Source organism: Vanellus vanellus, assembly GCF_965231255.1.
Source record: "Vanellus vanellus genome assembly, chromosome: Z".
Taxonomy (NCBI): Eukaryota; Metazoa; Chordata; class Aves; order Charadriiformes; family Charadriidae; genus Vanellus; species Vanellus vanellus.
The window spans coordinates 88,933,949-88,951,449 of NC_138908.1; the positions used below are offsets into that span (position 1 = coordinate 88,933,949).

Here is a 17,501-nt window from a genome sequence, read left to right on the forward strand (position 1 = left end):
AAATTTATTTGCATCTGAAATCTCTCTCTAGACCCTTTTTGGGTCTGAGTTTTCTTAGCTTCTTATACAGCAGTCTTTACAAAAGTTTAGAGGCCTTTTTTTATAATGCTGCTTGTTTCCAGCAAATACCCTTTTGGTCCCAGTCTGGTGCCGCACCGTTGCAATTGCAAGTGGAGTCGAGGAGCAGAGGTGGTGCCAGCGGCATTACAGTGACACGCTGCAGCTCCATTGTGATAATGCTGTGCTCCGTATTTAGGGAATGACTGCAAACAGGGATTCATTTGGCTTGAGCAATCTCAACGGTAGCAGTTGTTTTCACAGTATCGATAAGAAGTGCGATGACAACTGACCAGAACGGTGGGTTTGTGCCAGAGCCCGCCAGCGCGTACTTGTTTCGTGGCTAACTTGAGAGCATACGCTGAAATCAGCTGGGGGGGCCATCAGCTGTGCTCGCCCTCAAGGCAAGTCGCAGTGCCCGTTCCCATGATAAACTGGCCATCGTTTCGGTCCGTCTCTGCTAAAGGGGTTAGGAAGGTGCAACAGATACGCTCAATTTCATTATTAGAATACAATATAAATGTTGAAAGTGTTAACAGATTCAGCTGCTATTAATGGCCTGGTTCCCCAGGTCCATTTTGTAATTCTTCTACATAATTATCCAATATTGTCCCATTTTTTAAATGTTTTCTCATCCCTGAGAGAAACTGTAAAAAAGGAATGCAACCAGCAGGGCAACCTCCTCTTGTGGAGCAGTGCAAACTGCTATTACGCATGCCACACAAACTAGTAAAGCAAGGTACTGCTAAAATAATTTTGGGATTACTTGTAACACAGCAGCCTGAAAATATTTTTGTGTTTTAATTGTAAACAGTTCTAATTTCTGCAGTGGCCAATCTTTTAACAAAAATACAGTCTCTAGGTGTCCGTGACCGGTCCTTAGCTAGCTAAGTCGACATTATTTACCATCCATGAATGAAATAGTATTCTCTATTTGTTGTAGCGTGCATATACTTCTGCATTTCCTAGGAGCCTTATAGGAGATTACAGTCTCTCTGTTTGGAGGTATTGCGAGGGAAAACATAAAGGTTTTCCAGCCATATGCAGGCCAGGTACCAGCGGTTCACTGCCAGAGGGATGGATATATTAACTGGGTTCCCCTCAAAGTCTGTCTCGGACCCACCGTTTTTCTGTATGTTCGTTTGTGATTGACCAATGAATGAGGGGGAATGTACTCGTTAGTTCAGCAGAAAACAACAGCGGAGGAGAGGTGAGAGGGGCTCACTGGAACAGGATGAGAAATCGGAATGAGTCTGGCGAATTGCCGCGGTAGTGCGAAGGAAGAAGCTGTTAAATAAGAATTGCAAAGCATTACTCAGAATGGGAATAATTAGCAGAATTTTGGTTGAACAGGGCATGAAGAATATATCATCAGCCGACCGTGAGTTAACTCATCCTGTGATGTATGAACAGGAGTGTCTTAAATAAGACCTGAAGTAATCCTTCTAATCTCGTGAGCAGCGGTAGCGGCTTGGCTGTGCTAACCCTGTAGCCACGCTGGGTCCCCAGCTTCAGGAAGGCAGTGCGCCATTTGGAAAGGGACCGGAGGAAAAGAGGGAATCCTCAAGGGCCCTAGAGCCCGATTTACAAGGGAAGACAGAGTATTGTATTTGTGTGGAGACTCAAGAGAGATGGTAGATTTTCGAAAATGTCCTGCCAAAGGAATGAATTTGTTATCCAAAGCAGATGTGGATAAGACAGAGAATCTTGAGGTACAATTCCAGGTAGAGCAGTTCAGGTTAGACCCTTCCCGTTGTTGGGGCATTTAAGTCCTGGAATAGCATTTATAATTTGAAGTCCCTATCACTGTAATACTCTGAAAAAAAATGTGGACAAAGATTTGTCAGTAACATCATACTCTTAAGTATGTAGGGCAATAAGAAGGAATTGATAAACTTGCAGTCATTTCCAGTGCCATCTTTGATCGCACAGAAAATCGCCACCGTGATTCGTGGCTGGCAATTTCAAGTAGGTATAAGGAATGAATTGGTATAAAACCAGTAATCTTTGTCGAAGGAAATTTGAGGGAACAGGTTGGAGCAAACTGGAAAGGGCCAGATTCGGCATCACGCCCATCTGGCCTGTGGATCCCATGTGGTTCCGGGAGCTGTCAGTCTAACAGCCTTCCTCCATAATTTCCATAAGTACTAAATAGACTTGATGCGGCAAGGGAAATAAAATAGTATTCTAATATTAAATTAACGGGTAGATCGAGTTTCTTGAAATGTGCTTGTGATCTTTTTAAATTTTCTTCAGTTAGCATTTAATGAATGTCACCTTTCAAATCCCAGTCCATTTTAAAACTAGCTTGGGGTGCTCAATACTTACGGGTCTTTTCCAGCTGTAGAAACGTGGAACATACTTGTGTTTTAATATCAGTGGGTTTGGTTCTTTGCTTTTACCTATAGTAGCCATAAAAACAATTTTCTTGAAACTTAGTGTGTTTATTCCCAAATTTAGCAATTACAAAACTTAAAATCTGGACTGCTATCTTAAGAGAGTGTTCATAAATCAAAGCAGTGCATGTGACAACCAGATGTATTCGTATTACCCTTTCAGTGCAGCAAATGGATGAGTTAAACCTTGCCATTGCAGGTGGCATCTAGTTTGGTTTTTGGAGCATTGTCTTATTGTTGCAACATCATCGTTTTGTTGTGATTCTGTTGTGTTCAGAATCTTGTGAGGAGCAGTTGTCTGGAGGCAGGGAGAGTTTCACCATGGTTCTCTGTTACCTGACCATGTCACCCTCCTGGTGACATAGAGACCCTCTTAAAAGCTGTAGACAAATAGAACTGGATTCTGTCATGTTACTGCCAAAATCTCCTTTGGTCAAAACTCAATGGCGTCTTACACCATAACTGTATCATTTTGCCTTCCTTAATGGTCCTATAACCTTTTCATCAAATCAGTGTCTAGGACACTTCTTTCAAAAGAGATGTTATTCCCTCCAAATTTAAATACAGACTGTCTTTTATAAGTATTACATTTTGGCTATCTTTATGCAAAATTTCAAAAAAGTAAGCTTAGTCTGTCATTTGACAAAGTTTTTGGGTTCCTTTACCTTTCAGGCATGAAGTCTGTGTATTTCTAATATGAGGTGAATCCGAGACCATGTTCAAATAGAACATATTTACTACTACAGACGTCGAAATTAAAGCAGTGTAAATACACTGGATTCTGTTGTAGTTTTGCATTTTTGAATGAGTGTTTTCAACTAAACAGTGTGATGGGGTTTTGGTGTAGATGGGCGAATGCAGCCTTTTCTAACCCTGAACTACTAAGTTGTGGGAATGGTAGGGAAAACAGTTGTAGGGAGAAAAAAACAAGATAAATTCACAGTGTGGTAACAGAGAAGTAACGATGTAATTTCTTTTGCTATTTACAGATAATAAAATTACCCAGTGGGAAGATCCCAGACTGCAGAACCCAGCAATTACTGGTCCAGTAAGTACTGCTATGTTTTTTTCCCATTAAATGCTGTGACTCGTGTACATTCGGTACAGGCAGGAGGCATTGTCGAGCAGCAGGTCATGCCCAGTGTGCGGATGAGATCGGCCTCTGCCTGGTGGACAGACCAGGCAGCAGGACCTCTGCCATGGATTGCCTTTTCCCGACGGACATGGAGGCTCAGTGCCAGCTTCTGTGAGTCTGCAAGGGCAGGGGGGGCTGCCATCGTGTGACAGCCTGCCAACAGGCCCCAAAACTGATGCCTTGGCCCCAGCATTTAAATGCTCATACCGCTCTTTTGTTGTTGTTCATACCTATTTTGTTGCGCACAGGCTGGAGTGCCCTGGGGACTCTCCTGCCAGGGGTCCAAAGCAGTAGTGGGCTAATTAGGAATCACTGGAACATTTGGAACTGCAGTGCTGTGCACACTATTCCCACGTCAGACAGTCGGTTTGAATTTGATGGGTTTGGAAGCTTTCCTAGCAGTAGGTACCTAGCTAGGGAACTTCTCCAGTGGTATGGTACGAGTCCAGTTTGTAGCCATTAGCAGGTGAAGTTGGCTTCTGCCCTGGAGTGTCTAGGAAACACTCTTGATCGGTAGATACGACAGTAAATCACAGAATACCTCTGTTTCAGTGGGGAGGAAGAGAAGGCTCTTCAGAAGGATAGAGATGGTTTTGTTTGGCTGGTTTTAATTTTTTATATTGTTGTGTTGTTTCTGAGCGAAGCTCCATCCATTCGGTAGCTGCATAGCTAAATAGCCCGAATGGCGTTTCACGCTCTGAAACACAAGGAAACCCATCGTTTCTCGTTTGTTCCATTCTCCTCCTGCAACGCAAAGCTTCCTCCACTAAGTGATGATGATGAATGTGATTTCTGAAAGAGATTGATTACTCATGTGATCTCTGGCTGAGAAACAAAAAAAAAAAATTAAGATTTCAACACGGTTTGTGCTGTTGTATGTGCTGCGCATTGTGATGGTGAGATTCCAGGACAAAAGTAAGAGTGATATCTTTAGCGTACTTTTGACATCCAAACGGATGAATTGGGGGAAAAAATGTGGTTTTAACTAAATTACATCTAAAATAATGTAAGTATAAAATATTCTTCAGATTTTTTTCTTTCTCCACGCTTGTTGATATTATAAATTACTTAATATGGAACAAACAATATTAAATCTTTGCATCTTATCTTTTATTCCTCCATTGTGCTAAAATAGTATGTTTCTGTATTAGGCTAGGCGAAAGGCACGTGTCCGCTCTGAATCGTAAAGGCAGATCTTGAGAATTTCAGACAGAGTTCTCTGTGCTGAATCCTAGATTGTAAGGTTTTAGGGACGGGTATAGGAAAATGTTCATATTTGCCCGTTATCTGAGTCATTACTGACAATAGAATTTTGCCGAGCTGAGACAATGGGGTATTCATTTTTGGATTTCTGGATAGTAAAAAGCTGTTTCCACTTGATATGGGAGAGTTGTGATTATGTGGGATCCAGAGTGTAAAAAAGACAAAAATTGGGTCTGTCCTTTTAAGAGACATGGACTTACTGCAGGTAAAGTAAGAGATTTCAGAATATCAGCCTTAGAAAAGATAAATATATGCTTTTACTTCAATATCAGATTTTCAAAACGTAAAATATACGGAGTGATTCTTTAACCTTCTTATGCTGGCTTATGCCAGTTTATGCCATTTTATGGTATTGTGAGTGATCAGACTTCCAACCCTAGGATGTTCCCGGGTGCCCAGAATACCTTTTTATTTTGGGTAAATCCTCAGGATTTTTAAGGGTCTCAGGACACAGCAGATTAACTACTGCATGGTGTAATTCCAATTCCTCTTGTTTATTAATAAGTTCAATAATAATCACTTGTTTGAACGTAATTGCTGTTGGAGTGATTTACTCATTTATCATGCACTTAACGCTTGAGCTGTAATATACAGTATGCTATACCAATTCTTAATGTTAATTTTCCCAGAAATGTTAAGTATAAATGAGAGAGACTATGTGGGAAATTTTATTTCAAGGTAATAAGGGTCAATCATAATCCCATTAAGTAAATAACACTTATTTGTTTGGTTGTTTTTTTTTAAGAGAAAGCAAGGTCAAATCCATTTTACAGCCATATAAGTATTAAGGATTTGTCTTAATGCTTTTCATAGTATTTTTGATGCCACGACAAAAACAAAGATCTACTTAAATTGCATTTCACATTGCATTTAAACAATGGAAACATGTTGAAAGATTATTTAATGGCTGTAGTAAAGTCATATTATCATCAGAGTAAGATGATTTTGTTTGATTTTTTTATTATTTTTAATTTTTCATGTCTCCTCATCCACAAGAGAAAACTCCTATAGAAATATTTCCACCTCCCGCTCTCACCTCCAGCCAGTCAGGAATCTAGTTCAAGACCAGCCCATAACTACCCTCCCCCAAAATCCCGGTCCTCACCCAGAAACTGAACTTGAACTGGACTTTGCAATTAGTGATTCAGCCTTCGGAGAACAGAGAATGTAACTTTTGCAGTCCTGTGGAATTCAAAATCATTCTTTCGCTCCCAAAAAAGACACTTTGTTTGTTTAGCTAGTTGTTTTACTAGGTCTGCCCTTTCATCTTGAAGGAACAGTAGAGCAAAGGAAAGTAGGGATGTAGTTGGAAAATGTTATGATGGAGGCCAGGAAGCCTTTTTTATTTCTTTTCTTTTTTCAAGGCTTTTTCCAAACTGGTTAAACTGATGTTGCATAAGGTGTCAAAAACCAGAGAATTAAGGATTCTTAATTCTCAGAAAATTAATTGTCGAAAAGGCCCACAGAGAATTAAAGAATTTTACTTAAATACATAGCAGTTATTTGTTAGTTATTTGTGTCATAGTATCGCTTTTGCAGCCTATCCCTGTTCGTTAGTTTAATTCACAGCTTTGGTTTATGGCCGTGTGATCCGAAGGCTGGGAACGTAGGACAGTCCCGGGACTGGCAGTCAGGAGCACGGATGGCTCTTACCCGTACTCCTGCTCCATGGCCAATGCGCTTCAGTGCTTTTGTGTCTATGTGTGCCGTAAAAGGCTCGGCCTTTTTGGACGTTGGTGTGCACGTCTGATCTGGTGCAAGAGCAGGGGAATCTGAGGAGGACAAGTAGGTAGCAGAAAACACTGTCATCTTACTGCCTACTGCGCTGGGCGGCGAGGGGCGGGTGGGCTCACACCAACCATGGCAAACCTCTAGCTTAGCGCCCAGTCCTCGCTCGCCTCTACAGCGTGGTAGCAGGAGAGAGAAGCGCAGTCTTAAACAGAAACATCTTTCAAAACTGAATGACGGAGCTTGGGAGAACCGTTGTTGAACCTCGATTTGGGCATGCCTGCAGTCGTCCCGAGATGCCTTTCACGCATCTGGAAATCCACATAAATACTTCGGAGACCTGTGGCATTTGTTATGGGGTGTTGATAGGCACCAGAAACCAATTTCCAGCTCTGCTGATTAATGTAATTCTACCAACCTTCACTGTGCCCTGTTTTTAAAAAAACTTCCACAATTGTTATGTTATGCTGCTGTTACTTACAAACGTGGGCTAACTCACAGGCATCCGCAGTGAGCATTCGGATACATATTACACAGGGACTTGTGCTGGGTTCAAAAGAATGTTAATTTGTTTATGAAATGCTTTTGGATTCTGGATAAAGACATTATGGCGGTGTATATTTTCATTATAAGTAATTTACAAAATAGTTTTTATATAGTTTTGTGATAGCTTGATAACTATTAAGAATTAGATGCGTTCATATTGGGCTGAAAAGATGATTTCTAGCCATGGACATTACCCTGCCTAGTTAATTCTGTGTCCCGCACTTTTTGGAGGGTGAACAGTGTTTGTTGTTAATGTCGTAGCTTTACTGGAGGCCCTTAACTTGTTTTTAGATTCATTTTCAAAATTCTTTTAGTTTTGTGTCTTTTGAGTAGCCCTTAACAATGCTTAGCACTTTCAGCCGTGCAAATCCATATGCTGTGGTAACCCTAGGCGTTTTGAAAACTCCGCATCGTGCGGCACGCTCAGTGTTCCTCAGTGAGACACGCGGATGGCAGCAATACATTCCGAAATTTGTTGTCTGGGTTGAAAAGTGGTTTTCTCTTTCCTGTTTCTAAAAGGAAAAAAAAAAAAAAGAGCGTAAGTAGTTGATAAACAGAAGACCTGGGTTGAATGTTTTCGTACCTTTCAACTCAAATTACACGCTGAGAAATGGGACAATTTTGGCTGCTGTACTTCATGCATGGTGGGTTTTATTAGAGGACCTATGGTATACATATGTAGATAGCATGTCTTTAAATTTTGGTTTTGTTGAAATAATGTTGGAATATCAAACTGCCAAATAGGTGGAATAATCTGTATTTGTGATTCTCTCTCTGATAGGCAGTTCCGTATTCCAGGGAGTTCAAACAGAAATATGACTATTTCCGGAAGAAGTTAAAGAAACCAGTGAGTAGAAATGTGCTGCTTTGGGTCGGAGTCCCCTACGCTGTGTCTGGGAGAAACAACGGGCTATCCCGAGCATAGACACAGACCGGTGGTGTACCTTGCTATAACACGCTGGCCAATTTTTCTTGATTGTGCTGCTCCTGAAGGGGTTAAGTAGGAACAAAAAAAATGAAGAAAAGTTTGAGTTCCATTGCCTTCTCAACAAAAGCATTCACAGGTCTTTAAGACTCACATTTGTCTATGTGAATGCAAAATCCAAGCGAAAAGGCTGCAGGGAAGGAGCAATGATTCGCTATTTCCCAGTGCAAGGGAGACTAAATGGTATGTTAGTTTACAAGCCTTTAGGCTGCAAATAGGCGTGAGGATTGATACTTCTTCATCTTCAGCAGTGGGCTGAAGCGCAGAGCTGGACCAAGCTGGCACGTCAGAGCCCCCAGTTGTGCTGGGTGTGGCGCAAGCTTCTGGCGCTCTTGTTCTGGGGTAGTGTCGGTAACATCTTTAATGTGAGAGAGCACTCGGTATTAGCTTGCCTGGGATATTGACTCCTAGATCGCAGTGAACAGCCTTGGCAACACCAGCTGTGGTTTGAAGAGGCGCTTGCCAGTGTCTTTGCCCGTTTACTGATAACTCCTTGAATTCTGTCGTGGTTTAGGCCAAATCCACCACTGGGGACCCGAGGGACCCCAGGCGGGACCGACAGATGCTCCCCTCTACCCCTCTACAAAGAGAGAGGCAGAGGAGGAAAAAGAGACTTAAGAGTTTAGAAGAAACTAAACTACTTTAATGAAATATTAATAATAAAATAAAAAGAAATAATGAAAAATATATACAAAACCGTATCGAGCTCCCGAGATGACAATCACGTCACCGGCTGGCACTGGGGCAGTCCCAGGCTGGACTCAGTGGCGGACGGGAACTGGATTCCGGATCTGGAGTCAGGATTGGGATCACAGGCAGAGAGAGTCCTCCTCAGACGTCGGCCATTGAAGGAAGAGCCCCTGACCCTTTGGTCCCTCAGCTTTTATACTGAGCATGAGGCAGATGGGATGGAATACCCTGTTGGTCAGTTTTGGGTCACCTGTCCTGTCCGCTCCTCCCTGCAGGTGGGACCCCACTATGCTTTTCCGCTTCCGACCCTCCAACGTGGCAAATAACAAAGTTGGTTGGCCTTGGCTGTTATGACAATAAGTGTAAGCAGGAGCCTCTCTGCATACCACGCCTGGGCATCAGCTATAAACAATTGGCCTTATCACTCTGAGAGAGTGAACACTGTCTGCACAATATGCAGTTAATTTCAGTTGTTAGAAGAGGCCCAGCTAAGAAGCGAAGTTACTGAACAAAATTGGTTCTGTTTTACCTCAAACCAGGACATTCCACCCCTTATTCCATACCATTTGCATCTTGCTCAGATTACTATTACTTTTATACATCAAATTTACACACACACAGTTATATGTGATATGGATATATGCAGGTTACTCATCTACGGTTTATGTTTATATACAAAATTTTAAGTCCATTTAGTTCATGATTGCAGGATCTCATCTCAGGGCAGTAAAGATGGTACAAAATTCATTGTGGTTTATGCCCATGGGTAGCATGTTCATCTTGAAGAGCTTGCTGGACGCCACTTGATGAAGTTAGCTCAGGTTTCATCACCACTGTGTTATTCTGAAAAACACTTATTAAACACTGTTAGTATTATGTAGTGATCAGCATCATACAGCTCAGGATTGAGTATTCTCACCAAGGGTTAAATTCCCTTGAGGTACACATTGAACTTCTCCATCCTTCAGCATCACCCACTAAGTACATCCAGGTCCTTGGGCAAAAACAGTCCCACGAATGGGTTTGCTTTTGCCTGAAGCAGGAAAAACCCAAACAGTTTTCCCTAACAAATTCCTTTCATGCACCACAGGGACTTTATCCCCTTCTACAATATGTAAAAGGTCTGATTGAGCAGGACCAGCTCGATTGATGGATCCCCTGGTGTTAACTAACCAGGTAGCTTGTTGTAAATGTTTGTCCCAATTTTTAAAGGTTCCACCTCCTATAGCTTTTAGGGTGGTTTTTAACAGTCCATTGTATCGCTCAATCTTCCCAGAAGCTGGTGCATGATAGGGGATATGATATATCCACTCAATACCATGTTCTTTTGCCCAATTATTTATAAGATTGTTTTTAAAATGAGTCCCATTGTCTGACTCAATTCTTTCTGGCGTGCCATGTCGCCACAAGACTTGCCTTTCAAGGCCCAGGATGGTATTCCGGGCAGTGGCATGAGGTACAGCATAGGTTTCCAACCATCCGGTGCTTGCTTCCACCATTGTAAGCACATAGCGCTTACCCTGGCGAGTTTGAGGGAGTGTGATGTAATCAACTTGCCAAGCTTCCCCATATTTATATTTCAGCCATCGTCCCCCATACCACAAAGGTTTTAACCGTTTAGCTTGCTTGATTTCGGCGCATGTTTCACAGTCATGGATAACCTGCGCAATAGCGTCCATGGTTAAATCCACGCCTCGGTCACGTGCCCATTTATATGTTGCATCCCTTCCTTGATGACCTGAAGTGTCATGGGCCCACCGAGCTAAGAATAGTTCACCTTTATGTTCCCAGTCCAAGTCTGTCTGGAAAATTTTAGCAGCCTGATCCGCTTGCTGATTGTTTTGATGTTCCTCAGTGGCCCGACTCATGGGTACATGGGCATCTACGTGACGTACCTTTACGACTAGGTTTGCTAGCCGGTCGGCAATGTCTTGCCACAGCTCAGCAGCCCAGATGGGTTTACCTCTGCGCTGCCAGTTGCTCTGCTTCCACTGCTTTAGCCACCCCCACAGAGCATTTGCCACCATCCATGAGTCAGTATAAAGATAGAGTATTGGCCACTTTTCTCGTTCAGCAACGTCCAATGCCAGCTGGATGGCTTTTACCTCTGCAAATTGACTCGATTCACCTTGTCCTTCAGCAGCTTCCGCGACTCGTCGTGTAGGACTCCATACAGCAGCTTTCCACCTTCGATGTTTTCCTACAATACGACAAGACCCATCAGTAAACAAGGCATACTGTTTCTCATTATCTGAGAGTTCATTATATGGTGGAGCTTCCTCAGCACGTGTCACCACCTCCTCTGGTGGCATCCCAAAGTCTTTGCCTTCGGGCCAATTTGTGATCACTTCTACGATTCCTGGGCGATTTGGGTTTCCTATTCGAGCTCGCTGCGTGATTAAGGCAACCCACTTACTCCAGGTAATATCGGTGGCATGATGAGTAGAAGGAACTTTACCCTTGAACATCCAGCCCAGTACTGGTAATCGGGGCGCCAGGAGGAGCTGTGCCTCAGTACCAATTACTTCTGAAGCAGCTCTAACTCCTTCGTATGCTGCCAAGATTTCTTTCTCAGTTGGAGTATAGTTGGCCTCGGAGCCTTTATATCCCCGACTCCAGAATCCCAGGGGTCGACCTCGAGTCTCCCCTGGTGCTTTCTGCCAAAGGCTCCAGGTAGGGCCATTGTCCCCGGCTGCGGTGTAGAGCACATTTTTAATGTTCCGTCCAGTTCGGACTGGTCCAAGGGCTACTGCATGCATAATCTCTTGTTTAATTTGCTCAAAGGCTTGTCGTTGCTCAGGGCCCCACATAAACTCATTTTTCTTTCGAGTTACTTCATAGAGAGGTTTCACAATCTGGCTATAACCTGGAATATGCATTCTCCAGAAACCCACAACACCTAAAAAGGCTTGTGTTTCCTTTTTGTTAGTAGGTGGGGACATAGATGTTATTCGGTTAATTATATCCATTGGGATCTGGCGACGGCCATCTTGCCACTTGATTCCCAAAAACTGGATTTCTCGTGTAGGTCCCTTGACCTTACCTCTTTTAATGGCAAAACCTGCTTTCAGAAGAATCTTAATTATTTTCCTACCTTTGTGAAAAACTTCTTCTGCTGATTTACCCCACACAATGATGTCATCGATGTATTGTAGGTGTTCTGGAGCCCCACCCTTCTCCAGTGCAGTCTGGATCAGTCCATGGCAAACAGTAGGGCTGTGTTTCCACCCCTGGGGCAGTCGATTCCAGGTGTACTGGACACCCCTCCAGGTGAAAGCAAACTGTGGCCTGCACTCTGCTGCTAAAGGAATAGAGAAAAAGGCATTAGCAATGTCAATTGTAGCATACCATTGGGCTGCCTTTGACTCCAATTCATACTGAAGTTGTAGCATATCTGGCACAGCAGCACTCAGTGGTGGTGTGACTTCATTCAGGCCACGATAGTCTACTGTTAATCTCCAGTCCCCATCAGACTTTCGCACTGGCCATATAGGGCTGTTAAAGGGTGAGCGAGTTTTGCTGATCACTCCTTGGCTCTCTAGCCGGCGAATCAGGTTATGGATGGGAATCAGGGAGTCTCGGTTGGTGCGATACTGTCGTCGATGCACCGTGGCAGTAGCAATTGGCACCTGCTGATCTTCAACCCTCAGCAGTCCCACAACAGAAGGGTCATCTGAAAGACCGGGTAAGGTAGACAGCTGTGTAACATCCTTAGTCTCTACAGCTGCTATACCAAAAGCCCACCGATACCCTTTTGGGTCTTTAAAATACCCTCTCTTGAGATAGTCTATGCCAAGGATGCACGGAGCATCTGGACCAGTAACAATGGGGTGTTTCTCCCATTTATTCCCAGTTAGGCTCACTTCAGCCTCTAATACAGTCAGTTCTTGAGATCCGCCTGTCACTCCAGAAATGGTGACAGTTTCTGCCCCTTTATGATTCGATGGCAATAGGGTACACTGTGCACCAGTGTCCACTAGGGCTTTATACTTTTGTGGCTCTAATGTGCCAGGCCATCGAATCCACACAGTCCAATAAACTCGGTTGTCCCTCTCCTCCTCCTGGCTGGAGGCAGGGCACCTCTAATGTTGACCGTAGTACCTACGATTATCAGATCGGTTCCTACCTGGTCCGTAGGATCGCCTACCGTAGGTTGGAGCAGCCTTCCTCCTGTCAGAATCCTTTCTCCTACCTGCTTCATTTTGCAGCTCAAGCACCCGTGCCTGTAGGGCTGAGGTAGGTTCTCCATCCCACTTCTTCATGTCTTCTCCATATTCACAGAGGCAAAACCACAGGATATCTCGCATCGGGTTTGATTTGTCTTGAGTCGGAGGGTGTTTTTTCTCTTGAGTAGGAGGGCGTTTCCTCTTAGCAGCTGCAACATGAGTCTGTACAGGGAAAGAATGGAGTTTTTCCTCCACCTTGGTTAGTTTATCAAACAGTTTATCGGTTTGCTCAACTAATTTCTGGGTCATTTGCTCTATTTTCTCAATCAGTTTCTCAGTCATTTTCTCGGTGGTCACAGTCAGCTTCTCAGTCATTTTCTCAGTGGTCACAGTCAGCTTTTCTATGGCTGCCACAGAAAAGGGACGAGAGAGACTGTCTTCATACTGTTGTACCTTATTAACCACTTCATTTACGGTTGGTGTGTCAGTATCAGATCCTCCCCAGACCATTGTTGACAATGTGTGGGAATATGTTGATGGTGCACTTTGTACAAACTTTTTTAGCATAGATCGTTTGCATGGCATTTCATCAGGGTCTACAATCACTTGCCCATCACTATAAATCACCTCTCGCACAGCCATTTCTCTCAGGTACTTGATACCTTTTTCCATGTTGGTCCATTTACTTGGACGGCATTCGATATCGTCCTTAAAGGGATACCTGAGCTTTATGGCTGACACCAGTCGCCTCCAGAGACTGAGAGTGCTTGTCTTTCTCCCAATCTCTTTATCAATACCTCCATCCTTGGCCAGGTTTCCCAATTGCCTAGCTTCTCTGCCATCTAAATCTAGGGTATCTGCCCCATTATCCCAGCATCGGAGCAACCAGGAGACAAGTGTTTCACCTTCATGACGACTAAAGTCCTTCCTGATATTTCTCAGATCTTTCATAGAGAAGGATTTAACAACTACCTCTACATCTGAGTCCTCCTGTGGTGAGGCTGCCCTAGAAGGGGCCTCTCCAGCATCTGCTCTAGAAGGACTCTGGCCTCTGTCTTTTTTCAAAGGTCTCTTTCCCTTATCTGGTCTTGAAGGACCCTCCCCTGGATCTTCTTCAGAACCCTCCCCCAAGCTATCTGACTTGAGGTGGTCTTTGTCGTAAGGGGTAGGGGAAGGAGTTGACCTCTTCTTCTTCCTCCTGGTTACCGGGGCAGCTTGTGCCGATTTTGATGGAGTTTGAGTAGGTTTGGTACTGGTTGTAGTGGCTGCAGTAGCTTGTGCCGGGACGGGCGGTGGAGGGGCCGGTGTTGTTGCGGTGGGGGGGGCGGCTGCCGGTGGTGCCGGTGCCGTTGCAGGCGGCGGCGGCGGCGGAGGCGGAGGCGCCTGTGCCGTGGTGGTTGGGGGGGCGGCTGCCGGTGGTGCCGGTGCAGGCGGCGGCGGCGGAGGAGGCGCCTGTGCCGTTGCGGTGGGGGGGGCGGCTGCCGGTTTTGCCGTCGCTCTGGGGGGGGCAGCTGCGGCCGGGCCGGGCGGGGCCGCGGTTTGTGCCGCTGCAGATCGCCGAGCGGCTGCGCGGGTCTGAGTGGCGGCAGCGGACGGTACCCTATAGCTACCCCAGCACAGATGTTTCACAATAAACCACCCCTGCACCACATTCAGAAGCACCAACAACAAAATCACGATCTTAACAAGGTACCAGTCCTTATCCTCAGAGCCCAGAAGGTTTCCATGCCCCAGCTCTGAGGGTGTCACATTAGCATAAGTATCAAAGGGCGAAGTAAACATTCCCCAGGTAGAACCGACAGTATAATTAATAACAGAATCCATCACCTGATGCCCGAGATATACAGGTAGAGCCGTTACCCACCTCATCGTGTTATACATCTGAATTGCAAACCACACCAACATAGCACCTTTAAACCTTCCCATAACAAGACAAAGAATAAATAAAGTTTGCAATGCATTTGACAGGTTAGACCAAGCTGACTGCATTAAAGTCCAACAAAGCTGTTTAAAGGCATGATACATGATTTTATCTAAGAACGACATAATGCGAGCTGTCTGTTCTAATCTCGGAGCAAGTTGGAATTCAAACTATTTGGACAATTTATCACAGCTCTGGTGGAGCACTGTTCGTGCCCCACGTTGGGCGCCAATTAATCTGTCGTGGTTTAGGCCAAATCCACCACTGGGGACCCGAGGGACCCCAGGCGGGACCGACAGATGCTCCCCTCTACCCCTCTACAAAGAGAGAGGCAGAGGAGGAAAAAGAGACTTAAGAGTTTAGAAGAAACTAAACTACTTTAATGAAATATTAATAATAAAATAAAAAGAAATAATGAAAAATATATACAAAACCGTATCGAGCTCCCGAGATGACAATCACGTCACCGGCTGGCACTGGGGCAGTCCCAGGCTGGACTCAGTGGCGGACGGGAACTGGATTCCGGATCTGGAGTCAGGATTGGGATCACAGGCAGAGAGAGTCCTCCTCAGACGTCGGCCATTGAAGGAAGAGCCCCTGACCCTTTGGTCCCTCAGCTTTTATACTGAGCATGAGGCAGATGGGATGGAATACCCTGTTGGTCAGTTTTGGGTCACCTGTCCTGTCCGCTCCTCCCTGCAGGTGGGACCCCACTATGCTTTTCCGCTTCCGACCCTCCAACGTGGCAAATAACAAAGTTGGTTGGCCTTGGCTGTTATGACAATAAGTGTAAGCAGGAGCCTCTCTGCATACCACGCCTGGGCATCAGCTATAAACAATTGGCCTTATCACTCTGAGAGAGTGAACACTGTCTGCACAATATGCAGTTAATTTCAGTTGTTAGAAGAGGCCCAGCTAAGAAGCGAAGTTACTGAACAAAATTGGTTCTGTTTTACCTCAAACCAGGACAAATTCTCACCTTGAGTTTGAGCAGTGATTGCACACAATAAGCACTTCAGTTGTCAGGAAAAAGCAAACCTTCTGCAACAGTTGGTTCAAGTCAATATTATGAGGAAAAGTATACGTGTCTGTAACAGTCATTTTTATCTGTTCATCCAGGCTTCTTTCTACAAATTCTTAATTCCATTCTCTTCTGTCTTTTCTGCCTTCCTGGGCTAAACCGTACTGCGCGTTAGCTCCCTCCTATTTGGACAGAACTTCTCCAACGTTGGGGCAGCCTGATTCTCTTTTGTTTCCACCTTTGCAATTCACTTCTGTTGTGTGTATGGTACTGTAGGTGTTCTCCTGGTGAAACTGTTCTGGCCTTTACAGACAGGAGAGTAAAGCGGTTGCATAAATCTTGTGCATTTGTTACAATTTTAGGCTAAAATGCCCTTCGAGGAGAGCATAGTAATATCAATCCTTTTCTCACTTTTTGTTGTTTGCTTGTTACTTTTTTTGTTTTCATTGTTTTGTCAAATACCATAGAAATCTCTGACGCACTATACTGGAACTTCCCTTGTTCACCATATGCTGTCGACCTGTACACTTAGAGAGCTCTGCGAAACAAAAATAAGGGGAAACTTTATACATCAGTTGTTTAATCGGTCGTTTAGTTGTTACCACTGGTCAGTAATGTGCCTGAAGACTTATTTATTGAGACTAACAAGGATAATACAACCTCTCTTTAACATAGGCTGATATACCGAACAGATTTGAGATGAAGCTACACAGAAATAATATTTTTGAGGAGTCCTACAGAAGAATCATGTCCGTGAAGAGACCTGATGTACTGAAAGCCAGGCTCTGGATCGAATTTGAGTCAGAAAAAGGACTTGACTATGGAGGTGTGGCCAGAGAATGGTTTTTTCTCTTGTCCAAGGAGATGTTTAACCCTTATTATGGTCTCTTTGAATATTCAGCAACGTAAGTGTCCATTAAATATTTCCATTCATAAGGGATATACATTAGATTTTGCATAAGAGGCATAGTTACACTGGAACGTAGTTAGATCATCCTTCATGGTGCATCAGTATACACTCTTATCAGCCAAATCGCTCTGCTCTGTACTATCATTCCTCACTTGCTTTTCAGAGAAGCTTTCAAATTGTCACTGAAACCTCATAAAAAAAATTTCATTATTAAGACAGTATTCAGCGTTGCCTTGCTTCTGGCAAAACTGCGGATTTTGGGGCTAGTAATAGTGAAAGGAGGGGTCAGACAGAAGACTCTCTGTATGCCCTCCCGCTAGGCTGTGAAACACCTGCCGCCCAGGATTCTAGTGCTCCTTTACAATTAGCTCATAAACCAGCTTCTCGTCTGCATTTCAGTGCTTACACAGCAGTGGCCTTACAGAAGTTAAAATTTGCTTTTGTCCAATTTTGAAATCTTTGAGCGATCCATTAGTGTAAATGAGAGAGCAAGTCACTTGCTTAGAGTACGTTTGTTTTAATATGCCGTGTGTAATTCCACGTTGTGTACTGGCTACCGTGAGGATGGATTTCTCAGTTGCGGGCGGTAGTTCTGATGTTTTTATGTGAATATCAAGCTCACTCTCTAATAAGTGTAAAGTAGGTGAACAAAGACTGCGCAATGAGAGTTTTCTCGCAGTTGC

General features: G+C 44.1%; 1 protein-coding gene across 15 annotated transcripts in view; it reads left to right on the forward strand.

Annotated features, from left to right (window-relative positions):
* Positions 1 to 17,501, forward strand: part of NEDD4L (NEDD4 like E3 ubiquitin protein ligase) — a 181,942-nt gene that overhangs the window by 146,446 nt on the left and 17,995 nt on the right. For all 15 annotated transcript variants that reach the window (XR_014270225.1, XR_014270226.1, XR_014270227.1 and 12 more), the window contains 3 exons: positions 3,443 to 3,501; positions 7,907 to 7,972; positions 16,584 to 16,813. Coding sequence is in view for 9 of the 15 variants with exons in the window: in XM_082497952.1 (XP_082354078.1) it covers positions 3,443 to 3,501; positions 7,907 to 7,972; positions 16,584 to 16,813 (355 nt within the window). In the remaining 6 variants the exon portion in view is untranslated. The remainder of the gene's footprint in view (positions 1 to 3,442; positions 3,502 to 7,906; positions 7,973 to 16,583; positions 16,814 to 17,501) is intronic.